Source organism: Ciona robusta, chromosome 8, assembly GCF_009617815.1.
Source record: "Ciona robusta chromosome 8, ASM961781v2".
Taxonomy (NCBI): Eukaryota; Metazoa; Chordata; class Ascidiacea; order Phlebobranchia; family Cionidae; genus Ciona; species Ciona robusta.
Window position 1 is genome coordinate 7,354,358 of NC_143242.1, and position 15,859 is coordinate 7,370,216.

The following is a 15,859-nucleotide window of genomic DNA, read 5'->3' on the forward strand; positions in this document are numbered from 1 at the left end:
GTTCTGCATAAAATTTTGCTCAGTCCTAAAAACCTATGATTCAGTAACATTCTATGTTTTTATCATTTTTACTTATATTATTATGTTTTTAGGTTGATTTATATGGTTTTGTAAGTGTATACTGAATGTAAAACAGGAATATTTAATGGACATTTGGTTATGGGCACTGCTTTCCATGCTAATTCTGTTATTATGGATTCTTATGCGCCGTTTGACACGTAATAAACAACCGACACGTATTTTGGCCATAGCTGGCTCAGGTAACTTTTTGACTTTAGCTGACTTATTACCATACCTATAACAATTTATAAGGTTAAGAGGACAATTTTATATTGTCAAGTTGAAAAAAACAAAAATAAGCTATGGTAGCATTGGTAGGGTGGGGTAAAATGGTTAACGGATTCAGGAATTGTCATATCTGGGCTAAATCCTGAGGACTTGACAAGGATCTCACCCAGAGAGAACACCATGCCTACTATGTGTGTATTACCACAAATGCACTTAACACAGTATTAATACAGGCTGGCACATGGTGTATGTAACAGAACACCCGTGTTAACATCTGTCATTGCCCAACAATCTGAGGATAAATAAGTTACATGCATTTATTATTGCAGGTGGTCACACAACTGAACTGATGCGACTTCTATCAAGCTTACCAACCAACCTTGAACGACATTATGTTCTTGCAAACACTGATCATTTTAGCAAGAAGAAAATTCTGGAGTTAGAATCAAAACTTTCGACAAAATCAAAACATTTTACCTACGTTATACCAAGGTGTGGAAATGACTTATTAATGTTATGAATGAATGTGACTTCTTTATTCTTGCATGGTGGGGCAACAACATTCATTATAACACTGTATAGTATAGCTGGCCAGTGAGACAACCCATTAGTGACCACTGGGTTGGAGCAATTGCTGTTAGGTGTCTTGCCGAAGGAAACATATGTCTACGTCGAGCCTGTTACCTCTTAGCTAGAGGCAGGCACGTTACACATTGTGCCACAACACTAAATGTTAATTGCCTCTTTCCAGTACATACTTTTCTAATGATTGTTTTTACTTTCAGGAGCAGGGAAGTGGCACAATCATGGATAAGCACAATTTTTTCCACACTGTTTTCGTTATTATATTGCATCCCTGTTATTTTGAAGAGCAAGCCTGATATCATATTGTGCAATGGGCCAGGAACTTGTGTGCCTATCTGTTACACTGCACTGCTATTTAAAGTAAGATTGTAGAACTATGAATTATTGTAACTTATTTACCTTCTCATGATGGGGCAATTACGGTCAGTAACTTTTAACATGAGTGTTTTGTTTCATACACCTTGTCCCCACTTACGAATTACCACGTATGTAACTTTGTGGGTAATTATTTTTCTCTAACAATTTAGACAACTCATTAGTGACCGCTGGGTTGTAGCATTTGCTGTTTAATATCTTTCCTAAGGACACATAGGTCCACAATGGTAGCAGCATTGAGCCTTGATCTCGGTATCCTCTGATCCAGTTTAAAAACCACTGGGCCATGAGCCTAGTTTCTGTCACGTTTACTTACAAAATTCCTAATGTTTTCTTTCTATTTTCAGCTTTTCGGAATCTGTCACGGTGAAATCATCTTTGTTGAAAGCATATGTCGCGTTACCAGTATGTCCTTGAGTGGGAAACTTATTTATCCATTCGCAACAAAGTTTTTTATACAGTGGCCTCAACTGCTGGAAAGTTATCCAAAAGCAATTTATCTCAATGGCAGAATTTGTTAATCGCAAGCAGTTTAACTTTTAATAAAAAAATATTTATTCCAGAACTAAGAATGGTTTTTGGAAAATGTGCAATTGTTTGAAACAGAATACAGTTCATGTGGTTGGCGATAGGTATATGTATTAGAAGTGTGAAAGATATCCTAAGATCTTAAAGGACCAATGTTTTGTCTGCCATATGGTGAGGCAATATCAGGGCTATACAGCAAGGCATAACTTGACATTTATCACTACCAGTAAACCTTGATGATGTCTTTCTAAATAGCCGACGAAACATCGGCCCTTAAAATCACACAACAAACAAACGCCAGAAGATCTCTTCCACATTTCTAGTATAGTTCTTATAGAACAAATGTAACCTTGTGTAAAGTGAGCTAGCCTACCCGTGCAAGCATTAAGCAGCGCATGCTAACATAAGCAGTTAAAGTCATAGGTTAGAGTCCGGTATTTCTCCATCTTCCAATGGCATTTCTTCCCCGTCATAAATATGTAAGCATTCCTCCACAAAACTCAAGCATTTCTCTGTGTATAGTTCTGGGTATTGTTTTAAATGCAGAACATGTGGAGATGTTTCAAAGTTGTGTTTAACAACAAGCGTCGCACCAGCCTTTTCCCTTGCAAGGGCCATGTCTTCAATATGCCTTAGTGGAACTATTACATCAGCACTTGAGTATAAGAACAAGTGCGGCCAAGAGTGGAATGGCGAATCCTGCATTGCCTGTGAATAAATGAATGAAACTTATTATCCTTGCATGGTAGAAACATGTAATGGGCCATGGCACTTAGTCAATTTTTTAAAAAGTTTTTTTTAAAGATGCACACTATTTTAAACCATAGATGTCTACACTCTACATTATTGTAAATAACTCGCATACATTGGCACTACACCTTTTGCAGGGATAATTGGGAAACAAATCTAACTTTTGATTTCACCGTTTACTGATTAATGCAATGCTGTGTAGAAAACTCCTGGCACCCCAGGTTTGGCCTTTTGGATTTTAGAAATCATAGACCACTAGCAATTATACATAAGTTGCAAACATTTTACAAACAAAGGAGAGGCAGAGATAGTTAGACACACAATCCTGTGAAACAATTCTAACTAATTGGTTGTAATGTCTACTAGTTAATGCAGTGTATAAAATTGCAGGGCAAATGTGTCTAGGTTTGGCCCTTATATTGGTATACAATACACTAATATACCTCATACATAAGTGGACCATCAGTAAGACCAAGTAATATCTTCAGTTTCACCCACATGTACAGGAAAGTAAACACAAAGATACATAGTATGGATACAAACATATTAGGAAGCACACCAGAGTATAACAACCCCCTTGTTGCAACTAAGTATTCCAACTTGGAAGGGCAACTGTCGAAGATAGCTCCAACGACATTCACCTCATTTTTCTGAAATAATAAATGTAAGATAATTTCAAAATTTGCATAGATGCATAATTATTACTTGTACTTTTTATCAGTATGTCAATAACAATAATTTTAAAAAAAACAAACAAACATAATTAATTGTTGGTAACAAACCAAAACATAATAAACTACAGAGACACAACATTTATACCGAAATAAAATGTTACAAATATTAAAAAAGGTAACTTATATACTATATGGGTGAAGTCTAATAGCGAGGAACACCATGGGACCTGGGATTTAGACCAGAGTTGGCACTTTACCACAACATTGTATATGCACATTCTATTCTATATAGGTGAAGTACTACAGCTCACCAGTGGACCTGAGGTTTAAACCAGGGTTGGCCAATTAACACAAACACCTACTTGAAATTCATCCGCTAGAAACCTATAAACAAAGTAGCCCCCGTTGCTAAATGCATGAACGAACACAGGATTTTCCACCAAGTCATAATCATCAAGTAACGCGAGAAGTTTCCTCGCGGTTTCTTTGTGTTCGCTTGAGTCAGAAGGGTCTGAAAACATTGAGATGTATAAATATATTTACTGTGGAGAATCGTTGGTGCACAAAACATGGATTTTCTGGTCAGTTTCAATACTAACATAACAGCCCACAATATATATATATATTTATATATATGATACGGTTTTCATTTAAATATCCAGTTGCAGCTTTTCAGGTTTAACAACTTAGCTTTTCAAACAACTTTATTACTTTTATTATTTTATCCTTGGCGTTTTATAACGACTTTCTCTTTGCTTTGTCATTTAATAAGACATTTATTATTGAATTCAAAGAGATGATTAAAAGTCATGTTATGTTACACAACCCAAATTATACATAATATACCATAACCAATTATGAATGAATGAATGTAACTTACTTTATCCGTTCCTGGAAAACGACAGTGGTTATAACACGGGTGTTTTGTTTCATACACCTCATGCCAGCTTACGAGTTACCAGGTAAGTTACTTTGTGGTGAAATATATTATGCGGCCAACTTTTCACATACCATGTCCAAATACTTTGCTAACAGGGTGAACATATCTAATAGTAATACATCCTTGCTTTTCATATATGTTGCTATACTTGGCTAAATGTCTGTCTTCTGCTCCAGCCCACCCAAGTAAAAACACAACAGCTTCTGTTTCATCACTGCTGGCTAAAAAAGAAAGTTTTATAAATTTGTATAGCCCCATGCCCCCTCGGTACAGCGATTAGCGGGCCTGCCTCTAACCCGGAGGTAATGGGTTCAAGACTTGATGTTGCTACTATTGTGTCTTTGGGCAAGCAATTAACGATAACTGGCCCAATTTAGTGGTCCCCTATGGTATAAATAATTTACATTTATTTAATTTTTTGTATTATACTTTAATAAAATTGAAATAACTTAATTTTATGTTACACATTTAGATTAAAAAAGTCGGTGCTAGTGAAGAATCTTTCCCCCCACCTAATTTGCTAGGGGTTAGTGGTTAGCAAATAAGGTGGGGGGGGCATTTTTCACTAGCACCAAAAAGTCATTTCTTCGAGTAAAGTAATGTGTTTTAACGACTTTTGTTTTATTTTTAATTCCTTTCTCTTCATTATTTTGATTGCTTTGATTTTTGCAATCGTATTCGAAGAGATAAACAAAATTAAATATGCTTACCATTTGGAAAAGCAATATTGTATTCTATGTCATCATTTTCGCTTTGGTATTTTCCTGAACTTCTGCCCGAAAGCATTTTGTTTCTTCGTCATGCAAAGTACTTATATTTACTACACTGGCAGTATTTGCAAAAGCCTTATCTGCAAACAAAAACGACGCTAATCCATTGTTGCTGCTGATTACTGTCGCCATCTAGCGGGCTAAAAATAAACGGTTTTGGGAAAAATCCTGCTAATCAGGGGACGATAAGTTTAGACACCTAAATAGGAAAAAAAGTGATTAGCATATGTAATAGGTAATATTTAGATTAAAACTTGTTTTGTATTAAAATGGTGGTTAGTAGGAATGAATATGAATATATCTTATTTGTCCTCGCGTGTTGGGGCAACGATAGTCGTTATAACACGGGTCTGTTTCATACACCTTGTCCCGGCTTACAAGTTACGACGTATGTTACTTCTCGTGACCTCTTACAAGTTTCCACAAAACTTGGTGATAGTAAAATAAAGTTTAAATAAAAACTTTACGTTTCACCAACCACGCTATATGTACACCCAGCATGACAATTTCCCAACACAAGTACTTGAAGTGTTTACAAAATCGATGACATAAATCGGGTTGCATCGTGACCAAGTACTTTATGGACATCTGTGCAAACGAAATAGCTAAAGCAGAAGAGCCCTATTATATACTGGATATACGAAAAACAGGCCGGCTTTTAAATGTGAATTTGACGTCCGTTTAAATTAATCTGGTCCTAAGGTCTCTACAGTCTGAAAAAAGGGAAAACGGGCACAAAAGGCTAGTTTAATTATAAAGAGCCTCTTTTATGAGATAACATATTGATTTTTGTAAACTGGACAACCGTGTGAAAAAGGGGGATAGCCGTAACTTGACGGCAATATCCGAAAAGTAAACGAGAGAAACAAAAACTTCACACGCCCACTGATTAGGATATGTAAGCGTGAGAATTTCTCATAAAACCAGCGTATTTTAGCTTATGTAGTCAGTAGTAATATGAAGCCTTTCCTACATATGGTTGTGTTTGCTATTACCTGCCTTGTGTATTCGTCTCAAACGGGTAAGTTAAGTTTGACTACAAAGATTCGTATTATCATAAGCGTGAGGTTTGGCAGCCATGCTTTTTATTTGACTTTTTACCTGAATAAGTTTTACCCTTACCGTGTTTTAACGACTGTCGTTTTGTTGTTATTTTTATTCTCTTCGTTGTTTTAATTAATCTGCTCCTCGCTTTTTTCTGTCTCTTAGATTTCGTTTGCGATAGCGGTGATAAAATAGAGTCAATATTCTTCTGCGATGAACATGACGACTGTATGGATGAAAGCGATGAAATACAAACTACGTTGCAATGCCCTAACTGCTCCAACTTCCAAACTAGGTATGTATAGTACTATTCTATATTTCGTAATCGTAATTTTAACAATTAACAACGCTGTTTTAGAGTCGTAAAGATACGGTTATATATGATTCTGTAAATTCTCCCCAAAATGTTCTATCTTACCCCTCCTATATTTTACTCTGCTTAAGTATTAAAACACGACTGGGAAATATGGGATGTTGTACGCTAACGGTATATCAAATCGATCCTAACCCTCTTATATATAACGCCTCCAATAATATTAAACGCGGTGACCAAAATCGTTATTTCTGCAGTTGTAAGACGATTCATAACAAAACCTGCATATTGGACAAGGAATATATCTGCAATGCGACAATACATTGTTTAAATGCATCGCCGTGTGATCTCAACTGTAGTGGATATTTCCCATGCTCTGATAACGTTACTTGCTCACTAAGGGAACATGTATGCGACGGTAACTCGTGTAATGGATGCCCTGAAGAAACGGAATGGGATACAGGTTTAGAATGAACAAATGTAATTTATTTAGCCCTCGCATGTCGGGGAAATAACAGTCGTTAGAACACGGGTGTTATGTTTCATACACCTCGTGCCTGTTTAAAAGTTAGCATGATGTGTGTAACTTTGTGGGTGATAATTTAGTTGCGGGGGTAATTCATGACTGACAATTTCGACAAACCCACAAGGGACAGTAGGTTGGAGCAATTGCCGTTAAGTATTAGAACAAACGTCGTTGTCAGCCATGGAAGGATTAATATGTTTTATTTGTTTATTCAGGGCGCGGATTTAAATGTTTAAGAAACGCAAAAAAATGTATCCTGCCGCAAGTTTTGCTGAAAGACGAAATAAAAGACTGCGACAATGGAGAAGACATGTGTTTTACTAATGGGTAAAAACATAAAAGTAAAATGAATTATAGTCAAAAGAACGTCGCCGGCAGGATTCGAACCTGCGCGGGCAGAGCCCAACAGATTTCTAGTCTGTCGCCTTAACCACTCGGCCACGACGACCCACACTACCTAGTAGCTCAGTGGTTAAACTGTCTCTTCAGAGTATTTGTATGCAATACTTCACATTGCCGCTAATTTCCTAATACTGGTATTTTTTAATTAATTTGAGCATTATTGTTCAGATAAAATCTATGTTATTTCACCCAATAAAAACTTTTAATGTAATGTTAAACATTCATTCATTCATTCATTCATTCATTCATTCATTCATTCATTCATTCATTCATTCATTTATTCATTCAATCATTTATTCATTCATACATTCATTCATTCATTCATTCATTCATTCATTTATTCATTCATTCATTCATTTATTCATTCATTTATTCATTCATTCATTCATTCATTTATTCATTCATTCATTCATTCATTCATACATTCATACATTCATACATTCATTCATTCATTCATTTATTCATTCATTTATTCATTCATTCATTCATTCATTCATATTTCACATATAAACATCTAAAATAGACTTTTCTTTTTATATAGATCCCCTCCGATACTAAACACAACTTTGTGTTTTCAATGCTTCGATAACTCAACTATAATCCCAAGGAACAGCGTGTGCGATCAAGTCATAGATTGCCCAGATCTATCAGATGAATGCCCCTGCCCAGACGCCCCTGGTATTTGTAGAAGGGTGATGACGTTTTGGGACAAAAGTAATGAAATGTGAGTGACGTAGTTATAGAGTTAAATATTGAAATAGAAAAATGATTACCCAGTTTTTTTATTCTTGCATTGCGGAAAAACGACAGTCGTTATAACACGGGTGTTCTGTTTCATACACCTCGTGCCCGCTTAAAAGTTACCATGTATATGTAACTTTGTGGGTGATTGTTTTTTTGTATGGCTGACAATTTAAACAACCTGTTTTAGTGGCATTAAGCTTTGAACCAGTAACCTTTGGCCTAAAGGCGAGCGGTCTAAAACCAAACATGGCTGTCAGTTGCTCATTTTACAAAAGTTCCCTTAATTTTAAACGTCTTACCTCAAATACTTGAAATACAAAGTGGTCTGTATAAGGACGATTAAAATTAACATTGCGGCGTGACATTACAGGAATGATGACGTGGCGCATTGTGACGTAGGCCAAGTGTCATGTGAAGACGGGACTTGTGTAAATAGAAGCCAAATATGCGATGGAGAGGTGGATTGTGGGAATGCAACCGACGAAAGGTATTAATATATCATGTAGTTGAATTATAAGCATTACATAATATAAATGTTTGTTTATCTCTATAAAATAGCGCTTTTAAAAGTTAAAAACACGATCAAAACATATGGGGTATTTTGTGCAAACGGTACTCATCTTACCCCAAAGTATAGTAGGGTGGGAAAATATGGAACACCTTTTCATTCTCATAAAGGGGTAAACAAAATATTTACAGAAATATATAACCTTTACCTCACGACTCTAAAAAACACTGTGTGTTGTTTAAAACACGATCAAGGTACTTAAATATTACGCGGTAAAAGTGTCCCATCTTCCCCCATCTTACTATATTATATATGGCATAACATAAAATCTCTAGATCTGTTGTCTGTAATTCGTTGTCAACTAGATTTTCAACCTTTCAGTTACTCCACGTGTGGAGGAACATTAAAATGCATTGAAGCAACGCCAGCTAATCAACATGAAAGATGCAGGTTAGTTAGAAGCTTTTGCTACCATTGTGGTCGTATATGTGTGTCCTTGGGCAAGACACTTATTAACAATGATTGCTTAAACTCAGTGGTTCTTAAATGAATTTTTCAAATAATTCACCGTAAAGTTACATACGTAGTGAAACGTTAGCGGGCAAAATATAAGGTGTATGAAACAGAAAAAAATGTTCTAATGACTGTCGTTGCCCCATCGCGCGAGGATAAACAAGTTACATACGTGGTAACTTGTAAGTGGCCACGAGGGCAGTATATGAAACAAAACACACGTTGTATTAATGACGACTGCTGTTGCACCACCATACAAGCATAAAAAAGTTACATTCATTCAACAAAGAAAGATGGTACAACCTACATAACGCCAAGTCATTCATCCCATTCTATACCAGATGCGATAAAGAATGTGAGGCAATATATGGCACCCTATGCGATGGCGTGGGCGACTGTCCGGCACCAGGCCATGGAAAGACGTCATGGCACGAGGCGCCAGGGTTTCCCGACGACGAATGTTGGGGAAGTTGTAGTTCACTTTATTTACCTTCCAAGTTTAATTGCACCTTGCCTATAGTGATGCCGGACTTCTCGTTTGGGGGAGAGGATAGCTTCGAAAGTATTAAGTGCAAGGAAGAGGTGACTAAATTTGAATATAGAATATTGGCGTAATATGGATACGGTTTGCACATAGATATCCCAAACTTCAACAACGATATTTTAGAGTCGTGGGGATATACAGTTATATAATTTTGTAAATATTCTTTGTTTAGTCTCAAACGAATGGCTGTACGAGTATTATAAATAAGAATGATTCTGTAATGTTTTATCGTTTGACATGTTCCCTATACAGGTTCATGTTGTACCCGATGCGCCTGCCATGGTCTCGTTTCTTACGATTGGGAAAGAATTATGGTGTGACGGGATTATTGACTGCCCTTTTTCGGGGAAAGATGAAGAAATTTCCCGATGTCCAGACCGTTTCCGCTGTAATGCTGGCGGCAGGATAAGCATTCCTACCAGCAGGGTATGCGATGGAGTGGCAGACTGCGACGATAGAACAGATGAGAGCAACGCTACTTGTTCGGAACGGTTTTACTGCCCCGTTCTAGGTGGTAGCAAGGTATTTGTTGTATATGGGTGATGTCCTGCAGTGAGGCATGCCATGGAACCTGGGATTTAGACCAGAGTTGGTACATTACCCCAACATTGTATATGCATATTCTATTCTATATGGGTGAGGTCCTACAGCACGTCACGTCATAGGACCTGGGATTTAGACCAGAGTTGGTACATTACCCCAACATTGTATTTGCATATTCTATATGGGTGAGGTCCTACAGTTAGGCACGGCATACTAGACCAAAGTTGGGCCATAGCCCTGACACCCAGGGTTCAACAACCCATTTAGTAACCACTGGGTTGGAACAACGTCTGTTAAGTGTCTTGTCTAAGGATACATCCTCCCGAATAAGCTAGCGTGGTGTGTATTGTACACGCCATTGGCTAAAACTATGGTTCCTCGTACAGATATCTATCGATTCAAAACATGTTTGCGACTTCAAAATAAACTGCGATGACGCAACGGACGAAATGAATTGTTCAAGAGATGGAAGGTTCTATTGTGAAAATGGAACGCCTTTATTTGTATCTAATAAAAAGGTGGTTTATTTATAAATGTATACAGTAGGGTGGGGGAAGATGGGACACCTTTAGCACATGATATCCAAACCTCCTGATTGGGTTTTATACTTAACATCGGTATATGGGAGTCGCAGCAATAAGATTTCATAATTCTTTAAATTTTATATGCTTCCCACCAAATTGGACGAGAAAATAGAATGAAAAGGTGTCCCATCTCCCCCACCCTACTATATAACTTATTTATCCTCGGTATTTGGGCAACGACAGTCGTTATAATACGGTGTTCTGTTTCATACACCTCATGCCCACTTATTACGAGTTACCACGTATGTAACCCCGTGGGTGATTGTTTTTACTGTATGGCTGAAAATTTAGACAACCCTATAAGCACAGTACAAGTGGGGAAAGATGGGACACCCTTTAACTTTATTTTCTCGTCCCATTTAATAGTAGATACTGATAATCCAAAGAATTATAACAATATTTTTTCACGACTTCCATAGACTGTTGTTAATTGTTCAAAACACGATCAAGATATTTGGATATTATGTGCTAAAGGTGTCCCATCTTTCCCCACTCTACCATATGTAATTTGCAACACAATACATCTAATCTTACAGATGTACGACGGGAATGGCGACTGTACCGACTGGAGCGACGAATGCCCTACCCATGATCGCTCACTGGATAATATTTTCTCCTCAAAATATGAATTAATAGCAAACCCCTTTCTACGAAGCTGTGTGTGGATTATGGGCTTTTTTGCATTGGGCGGGAATCTGGTAAGTCAACATGTGTTTTGATTTTACTTAAATAGTTTTTACTTTAACGTGTTTTTAATGATGACTGTTGTTTTTTTTTTGCTAAATCCCATTTTCTTCGTTGTTTTAATTTTGATCTTCGCTACCGGTATTTGAACAGTTATTTACAATACCTGTTTAGTGGTTAACGCGCTGGCTTTAGGCCAGAGGATATACAAGTTCGAGGCTCGATGCCGCCACTAATAATATATCTGTGGTTGAACAAGACACTTAACAGTAACGGCTCCAACCCAGTGGTCACTTATGGGTTGTCCACCTTTTTTCAGTGCAATGTACAACCTCGAACCCGTGTCCCTGGTCTGAAAGCGAGCGCACCAACAACTGTTCATATTTTTTTCTAAATACAATATATCATAGTGCGTTCTACACTGTGAGCTCCAAACCTTTCGTCGTTACTCGAACAAACCTGGAGTTTCTTCGTCTTTGCGAGCTAATCACATCTTAGTGCTTAACCTGGCTGTATCTGATCTCCTTATCGGCGTATATCTTATATTGTTGGGCGGTACTGGTGCTTTTTACAGTGGAACATATTGTGCTAATAAGCTAACTTGGTTGTCAAGTTCACTTTGTGACGTCATGGGGGTGCTTGTTGTGACGTCATCGGAGACTTCTGTCATCACAATGGTGCTTTTGACGTCATTGAGACTTTATGCAGTTTTGAATGTAAGTATTTTGATATATAGCTCTACAAGTTATAACTACATTGAATAGAGCGCTTGTCTCTAGACCAGAGGGTATTCGGACTCGAGACTCGACTTTATTTACCATACATTAAAAAATCACCCACAAATTTACAAACGTGGCATAACTCTGTTAAAAAGCGGGCACGAGGTTATGAAACAGAACAGACGCGTTGTTGCCCCGCCGTGCGGAATTGAAGAAAAGTTACATTTATTTAAAACAGACGTAAATTTTGAAACACAATATTTTCCAAATAAGAATTAATCACGGCCTACTAGAGATATCTCCATAGTAGGCCGTGGAATTAATAAATGAATACAACACTCACTTTTTCTTGTATACGTCATCAGCCTTTTACGTCATCAACCCGACCAAGAACAAGCATCGTCCTATCCCTTATAGCAGCAACATGGTTGATATCATTGTTACTAGCAATACTACCGCACTCTAAGGGACTACAAGGTGTATTTGTACAATTGTCAGTCATAAAGGACAATCCATTTCTGAACAATATTGTTGTTGATTTTGAAACGGCGAAGAGTTTTGCATTAAGAATGTACACGTATGACCATAAACTTGGCGTTGGAAGTCCTGGTGTACTGGAAGATGCGAGATCTTGGATTGAATTGTTGGACGCAGCGAAACAGACGCTAAACCATCCGGAGTTTTTGGAGACAAGCAATAAGTTTGGGTAAGTTTAAACCGTATTTTTTTCTGGGCAAGATACCGAGGCGTATGTGTCCTTGGGAAAGACACCCAACGGTAACCACTCTAGTCCTAATCGGTTTTTCAAATTGCCAGCCTTACAGAATGAGGTGTATGAAACAGAACACTCGTGTTATAACGACTATCTTTGCCCCGCCATGCGAGAATAAATATAGTAGGACGGGGAAAGATGGAACAACATTTCATTCTGTATTCTTGTCCCATTTGGTAGAAAACAAAGAACATTCAAGGTTATAAAACCGTATCCTCACGACTCCCTTAGAGTCATAGACCGCTGTTAATTGTTTAAAACACGATTAGGACATTTGGATATTATGTGCTAAAGGTGTCCCGTCTTTCCTCACCCTACTATATGTCACATATTCATTTATTCAAATATTCGAAACCCACACAACAGATACTACAGCGCGAACAGTGTCTGCATTCCTAATCTGTTCGTAAAACAAACAACTCCATCCTGGACGTTTACATTCCTACTTTTATCATTGAACCTGGCGGCCTTTATATTTGTCGCTGCTTCCTATATAGTGGTGTACATCAAGTCAAGTCGCTCATCTATTGTGAAACGAAACTCTAAAGGATTTGTTCGTACAACTGGTAAGCATTTAAACTTGAGTGTGATGTGTACTAGGCCCTTCTGTCGTTATGGGCATTTCCTCCTCTGGAACAGAGGATATGGGTTCGAGGCTTGACGCTGCTATCGTCCTGGGTATGTGTGTCTTTGGGCAAAATACGAGCACGAGGTGTATGAAACACGACACCCGTGTTATAACGACTGTCGTTCCCCTGCCATGCAAGGATAAATTTACATTCAATTCATTAACCACAGTAAACTATGTTATCTCCCAGCTTTAGAACGAAAGATAGTTCGTCTAATCGCTTCCGACTTCTTATGCTGGGTCCCTGTATCGGTGATGGGATTCTTAAGCATCGGGGGAATTTCCATACCCGATATTGCATACGTCATATCAGCGACAATTCTGCTCCCCATTAACAGTGCGCTCAATCCTTTGCTTTATTCGTCGTTTGTTGACAGGATGTTAAGCACAGTGATCCTACGTAACAGGTCAAGCGTCACTACCACCCAGAAAGAGAGAACCCACGTGACTAGGTCTAGTGCGAGCACACGAGTTTAAGTAAATATTTATTGAATAAATGTAACCTATTTCTATTTGTCATTGATTATGAGGCAATTACCCTGTTTACATGATCGGAATGAACTTGGATTCAAAATGACAGCCCTGTTGTTACAACACGGGTGTTGTTTCATATTTCTCGTTGCCCGCTTACCAGTTATACCACGTATATGTAACTTTGTGGGTGATTGTTTTTCTGTATAAGAATTTAGACAACCTGCATAAGTGTACAGGGGCCACTAGGATAAACTGACAATAAATAAACCCTTTATACTGCACTAATTGCTAAAACCCGAGGCAAAAATTATCTAATGCGATAACTTGTTAAATAACTCATCAAAACTATCCATAATTCATACAAGCGCTGCAAAACAATCCGCCTCCAGTATCGAAGTTTGAGAAAGCGCCGACGGTGTTTAGGCCTGTTATAGAGGGCGCCATAGGTTTAAGCGATTTTCGTTGAGTGTCTCACTTAAGGGTTTTGATCGAGAAAAGCCAACACACAGGTTGTCATTCAATCTCCGTGTATAGCAGTACACATCACTATCGGTGAATAAACTTGTAACGCTATACGAATCACCTTCGTTGAAGCCTATCCTACCCATAGCGTGTTTTAACGATTGTCGCCGTTGCTAATGAATCTCTCTTTACTGTTTTAATTATTCGATCTTCGCTACTGGTTTTAAAAAGTTAAATAAAAAATAGCTTTTTTGTAAGTGGAATAAACTGCAAGCTAGCATTAAAAGCCAGATCGAAAAGATGGTTTACGCTAAACTTAAATTAAGATTTTGATATCCTATTACCGGCAAGCAAGGCGTTAGCAATTTGAGAAAGGAAGTTATAATTAATCAGCCAATAAAAGTAAGGCCGGCGGTGCTCGTTTATACGCCTTGTTAACTTAGGAAAAGTTGCTTAGCATATCGCTTGCTAGGCTATAGACTTAGGGCAAACAGAAAAAAGCCCGAAATGTTTGTATATACTATTATATCTCGATCGATACACGTGAATCAAGTTCAAAGGTTCGTACATGCAAAAGTGAAATGTACAGGTTAACTAGATATGTGTATATAAAGGCATGATGTATATGTGTATATAAAGGTATGGTACAAACGTATGTATAAACATAGGCGAGGTATTTGATATTTAAATGTGCATACAAAAGTAAATGTTTTTTTACAGACAGTCTTAAATCGAGGCCTGTGTGGAAGTAGTATATAATTGTTTTGTAGATTTGTAAGTTTGAACATATACTATTATGTAAACTAAGCTGATTGCTGCTAGTATTAATCAAAAAGCGCTTACAAGAACCAAATAAACACACGCCGACCATGCATTTGTATGGGCGATTCACGCTCTGTGGGATCCGTAATGGCGGACACAAGCGCTGTTTTCTGACGTGATGTTGGCTGAGACTGTTGCGGAAATTAAGGCAGCAGATAAGAAGATATAAATAGAAATAAACGTTATTGAATGGTCTGCTATTTAAATGGCGCTGTTAACTGAAGGTATGGCTTTGTGAACATGACTTGCGCTGTATAGTGAATGTACAGTGCAAGCAAAGAAATGGTCTGGTTACTGTCAAGTGTCGCATGGTATTCGTTGTATCATTGTATAATATTGTGGAGAAAGCTGGATAGTTGGATACCATTAGCACATAATATCTCATATTTACTAACCCTGTTTTAAACAAACAACAACGGTGTTTTAGTGCCGTGAACATGCGAATCTATACTCTTATGTAAATACTCTTTGTTTACTACCAAATGGGCCGATGAAAGAGAATGAAATGTACCTCCTTACCCCAACCTACTATATATTCACGTACCATCTTACCCCGCCTACTATAACGTAATATGTATTTTGCAATGGGTTTCTCTACCACTCGCGGTGTATTAAGCTCGTCAATTGCTGTAGGCAGATGCGTCGGGCACAATTTAAACACAAACAC

General features: G+C 37.7%; 3 protein-coding genes and 1 non-coding gene across 5 annotated transcripts; 2 read left to right on the forward strand and 2 right to left on the reverse strand.

Annotated features, from left to right (window-relative positions):
- Window positions 1-64: 64 nt before the first annotated feature.
- LOC149732962 (UDP-N-acetylglucosamine transferase subunit ALG14-like) lies at window positions 65-1,820 on the forward strand. Its single transcript, XM_089882581.1, has 4 exons — window positions 65-260; window positions 618-780; window positions 1,074-1,233; window positions 1,596-1,820. The coding sequence occupies exons 1-4, from the start codon at window positions 146-148 to the stop codon at window positions 1,767-1,769; spliced, it is 612 nt and encodes a 203-aa protein (XP_089738707.1). The 5' UTR covers window positions 65-145; the 3' UTR covers window positions 1,770-1,820.
- Window positions 1,786-5,027, reverse strand: LOC149732963 (transmembrane protein 53-like). 2 transcript variants are annotated; one of them, XM_089882576.1, is made up of 5 exons: window positions 4,851-5,024; window positions 4,212-4,361; window positions 3,563-3,711; window positions 2,970-3,176; window positions 1,786-2,484 (listed from the first exon to the last, which is right to left on the reverse strand). In XM_089882576.1, the coding sequence occupies exons 1-5, from the start codon at window positions 4,924-4,926 to the stop codon at window positions 2,194-2,196; spliced, it is 873 nt and encodes a 290-aa protein (XP_089738702.1). In that variant the 5' UTR covers window positions 4,927-5,024; the 3' UTR covers window positions 1,786-2,193. The 2 variants fall into 2 exon arrangements, with proteins under 2 accessions (XP_089738702.1, XP_089738703.1); XM_089882577.1 differs by lacking the exon at window positions 4,212-4,361 and having other exon boundaries at window positions 4,851-5,027.
- Window positions 5,028-5,110: 83 nt separating this feature from the next.
- On the forward strand, window positions 5,111-13,946 carry LOC149732964 (uncharacterized). The gene is made up of 15 exons (XM_089882553.1): window positions 5,111-5,931; window positions 6,120-6,249; window positions 6,525-6,730; window positions 7,009-7,120; window positions 7,737-7,919; window positions 8,310-8,426; window positions 8,829-8,897; window positions 9,302-9,542; window positions 9,757-10,026; window positions 10,434-10,565; window positions 11,168-11,329; window positions 11,726-12,031; window positions 12,400-12,740; window positions 13,173-13,372; window positions 13,625-13,946. The coding sequence occupies exons 1-15, from the start codon at window positions 5,868-5,870 to the stop codon at window positions 13,909-13,911; spliced, it is 2,820 nt and encodes a 939-aa protein (XP_089738679.1). The 5' UTR covers window positions 5,111-5,867; the 3' UTR covers window positions 13,912-13,946.
- Trnas-aga (transfer RNA serine (anticodon AGA)) lies at window positions 7,160-7,241 on the reverse strand. Its single transcript has one exon. It is a non-coding gene; the product is annotated as a tRNA-Ser (tRNA).
- Window positions 13,947-15,859: the final 1,913 nt, after the last annotated feature.

Bases quoted from the DNA above. Each gene is read 5' to 3' on its own strand.
- LOC149732964 (XM_089882553.1), top strand. From the start codon at position 5,868: ATGAAGCCTTTCCTACATATGGTTGTGTTTGCTATTACCTGCCTTGTG. The intron at 7,121-7,736 runs GTAAAAACATAA...CTTTTTATATAG, and splicing joins GACATGTGTTTTACTAATGG to ATCCCCTCCGATACTAAACA. The intron at 11,330-11,725 runs GTAAGTCAACAT...AATATATCATAG, and splicing joins TTGCATTGGGCGGGAATCTG to TGCGTTCTACACTGTGAGCT.
- LOC149732963 (XM_089882576.1), bottom strand. From the start codon at position 4,926: ATGCTTTCGGGCAGAAGTTCAGGAAAATACCAAAGCGAAAATGATGAC. The intron at 4,362-4,850 runs GTAAGCATATTT...TTTCTTTTTTAG, and splicing joins CAATATTGCTTTTCCAAATG to CCAGCAGTGATGAAACAGAA. The intron at 2,485-2,969 runs GTATATTAGTGT...ATTTATTCACAG, and splicing joins ATGGTCCACTTATGTATGAG to GCAATGCAGGATTCGCCATT.
- LOC149732962 (XM_089882581.1), top strand. From the start codon at position 146: ATGGACATTTGGTTATGGGCACTGCTTTCCATGCTAATTCTGTTATTA. The intron at 261-617 runs GTAACTTTTTGA...TTATTATTGCAG, and splicing joins TTTGGCCATAGCTGGCTCAG to GTGGTCACACAACTGAACTG. The intron at 1,234-1,595 runs GTAAGATTGTAG...TTCTATTTTCAG, and splicing joins ACACTGCACTGCTATTTAAA to CTTTTCGGAATCTGTCACGG.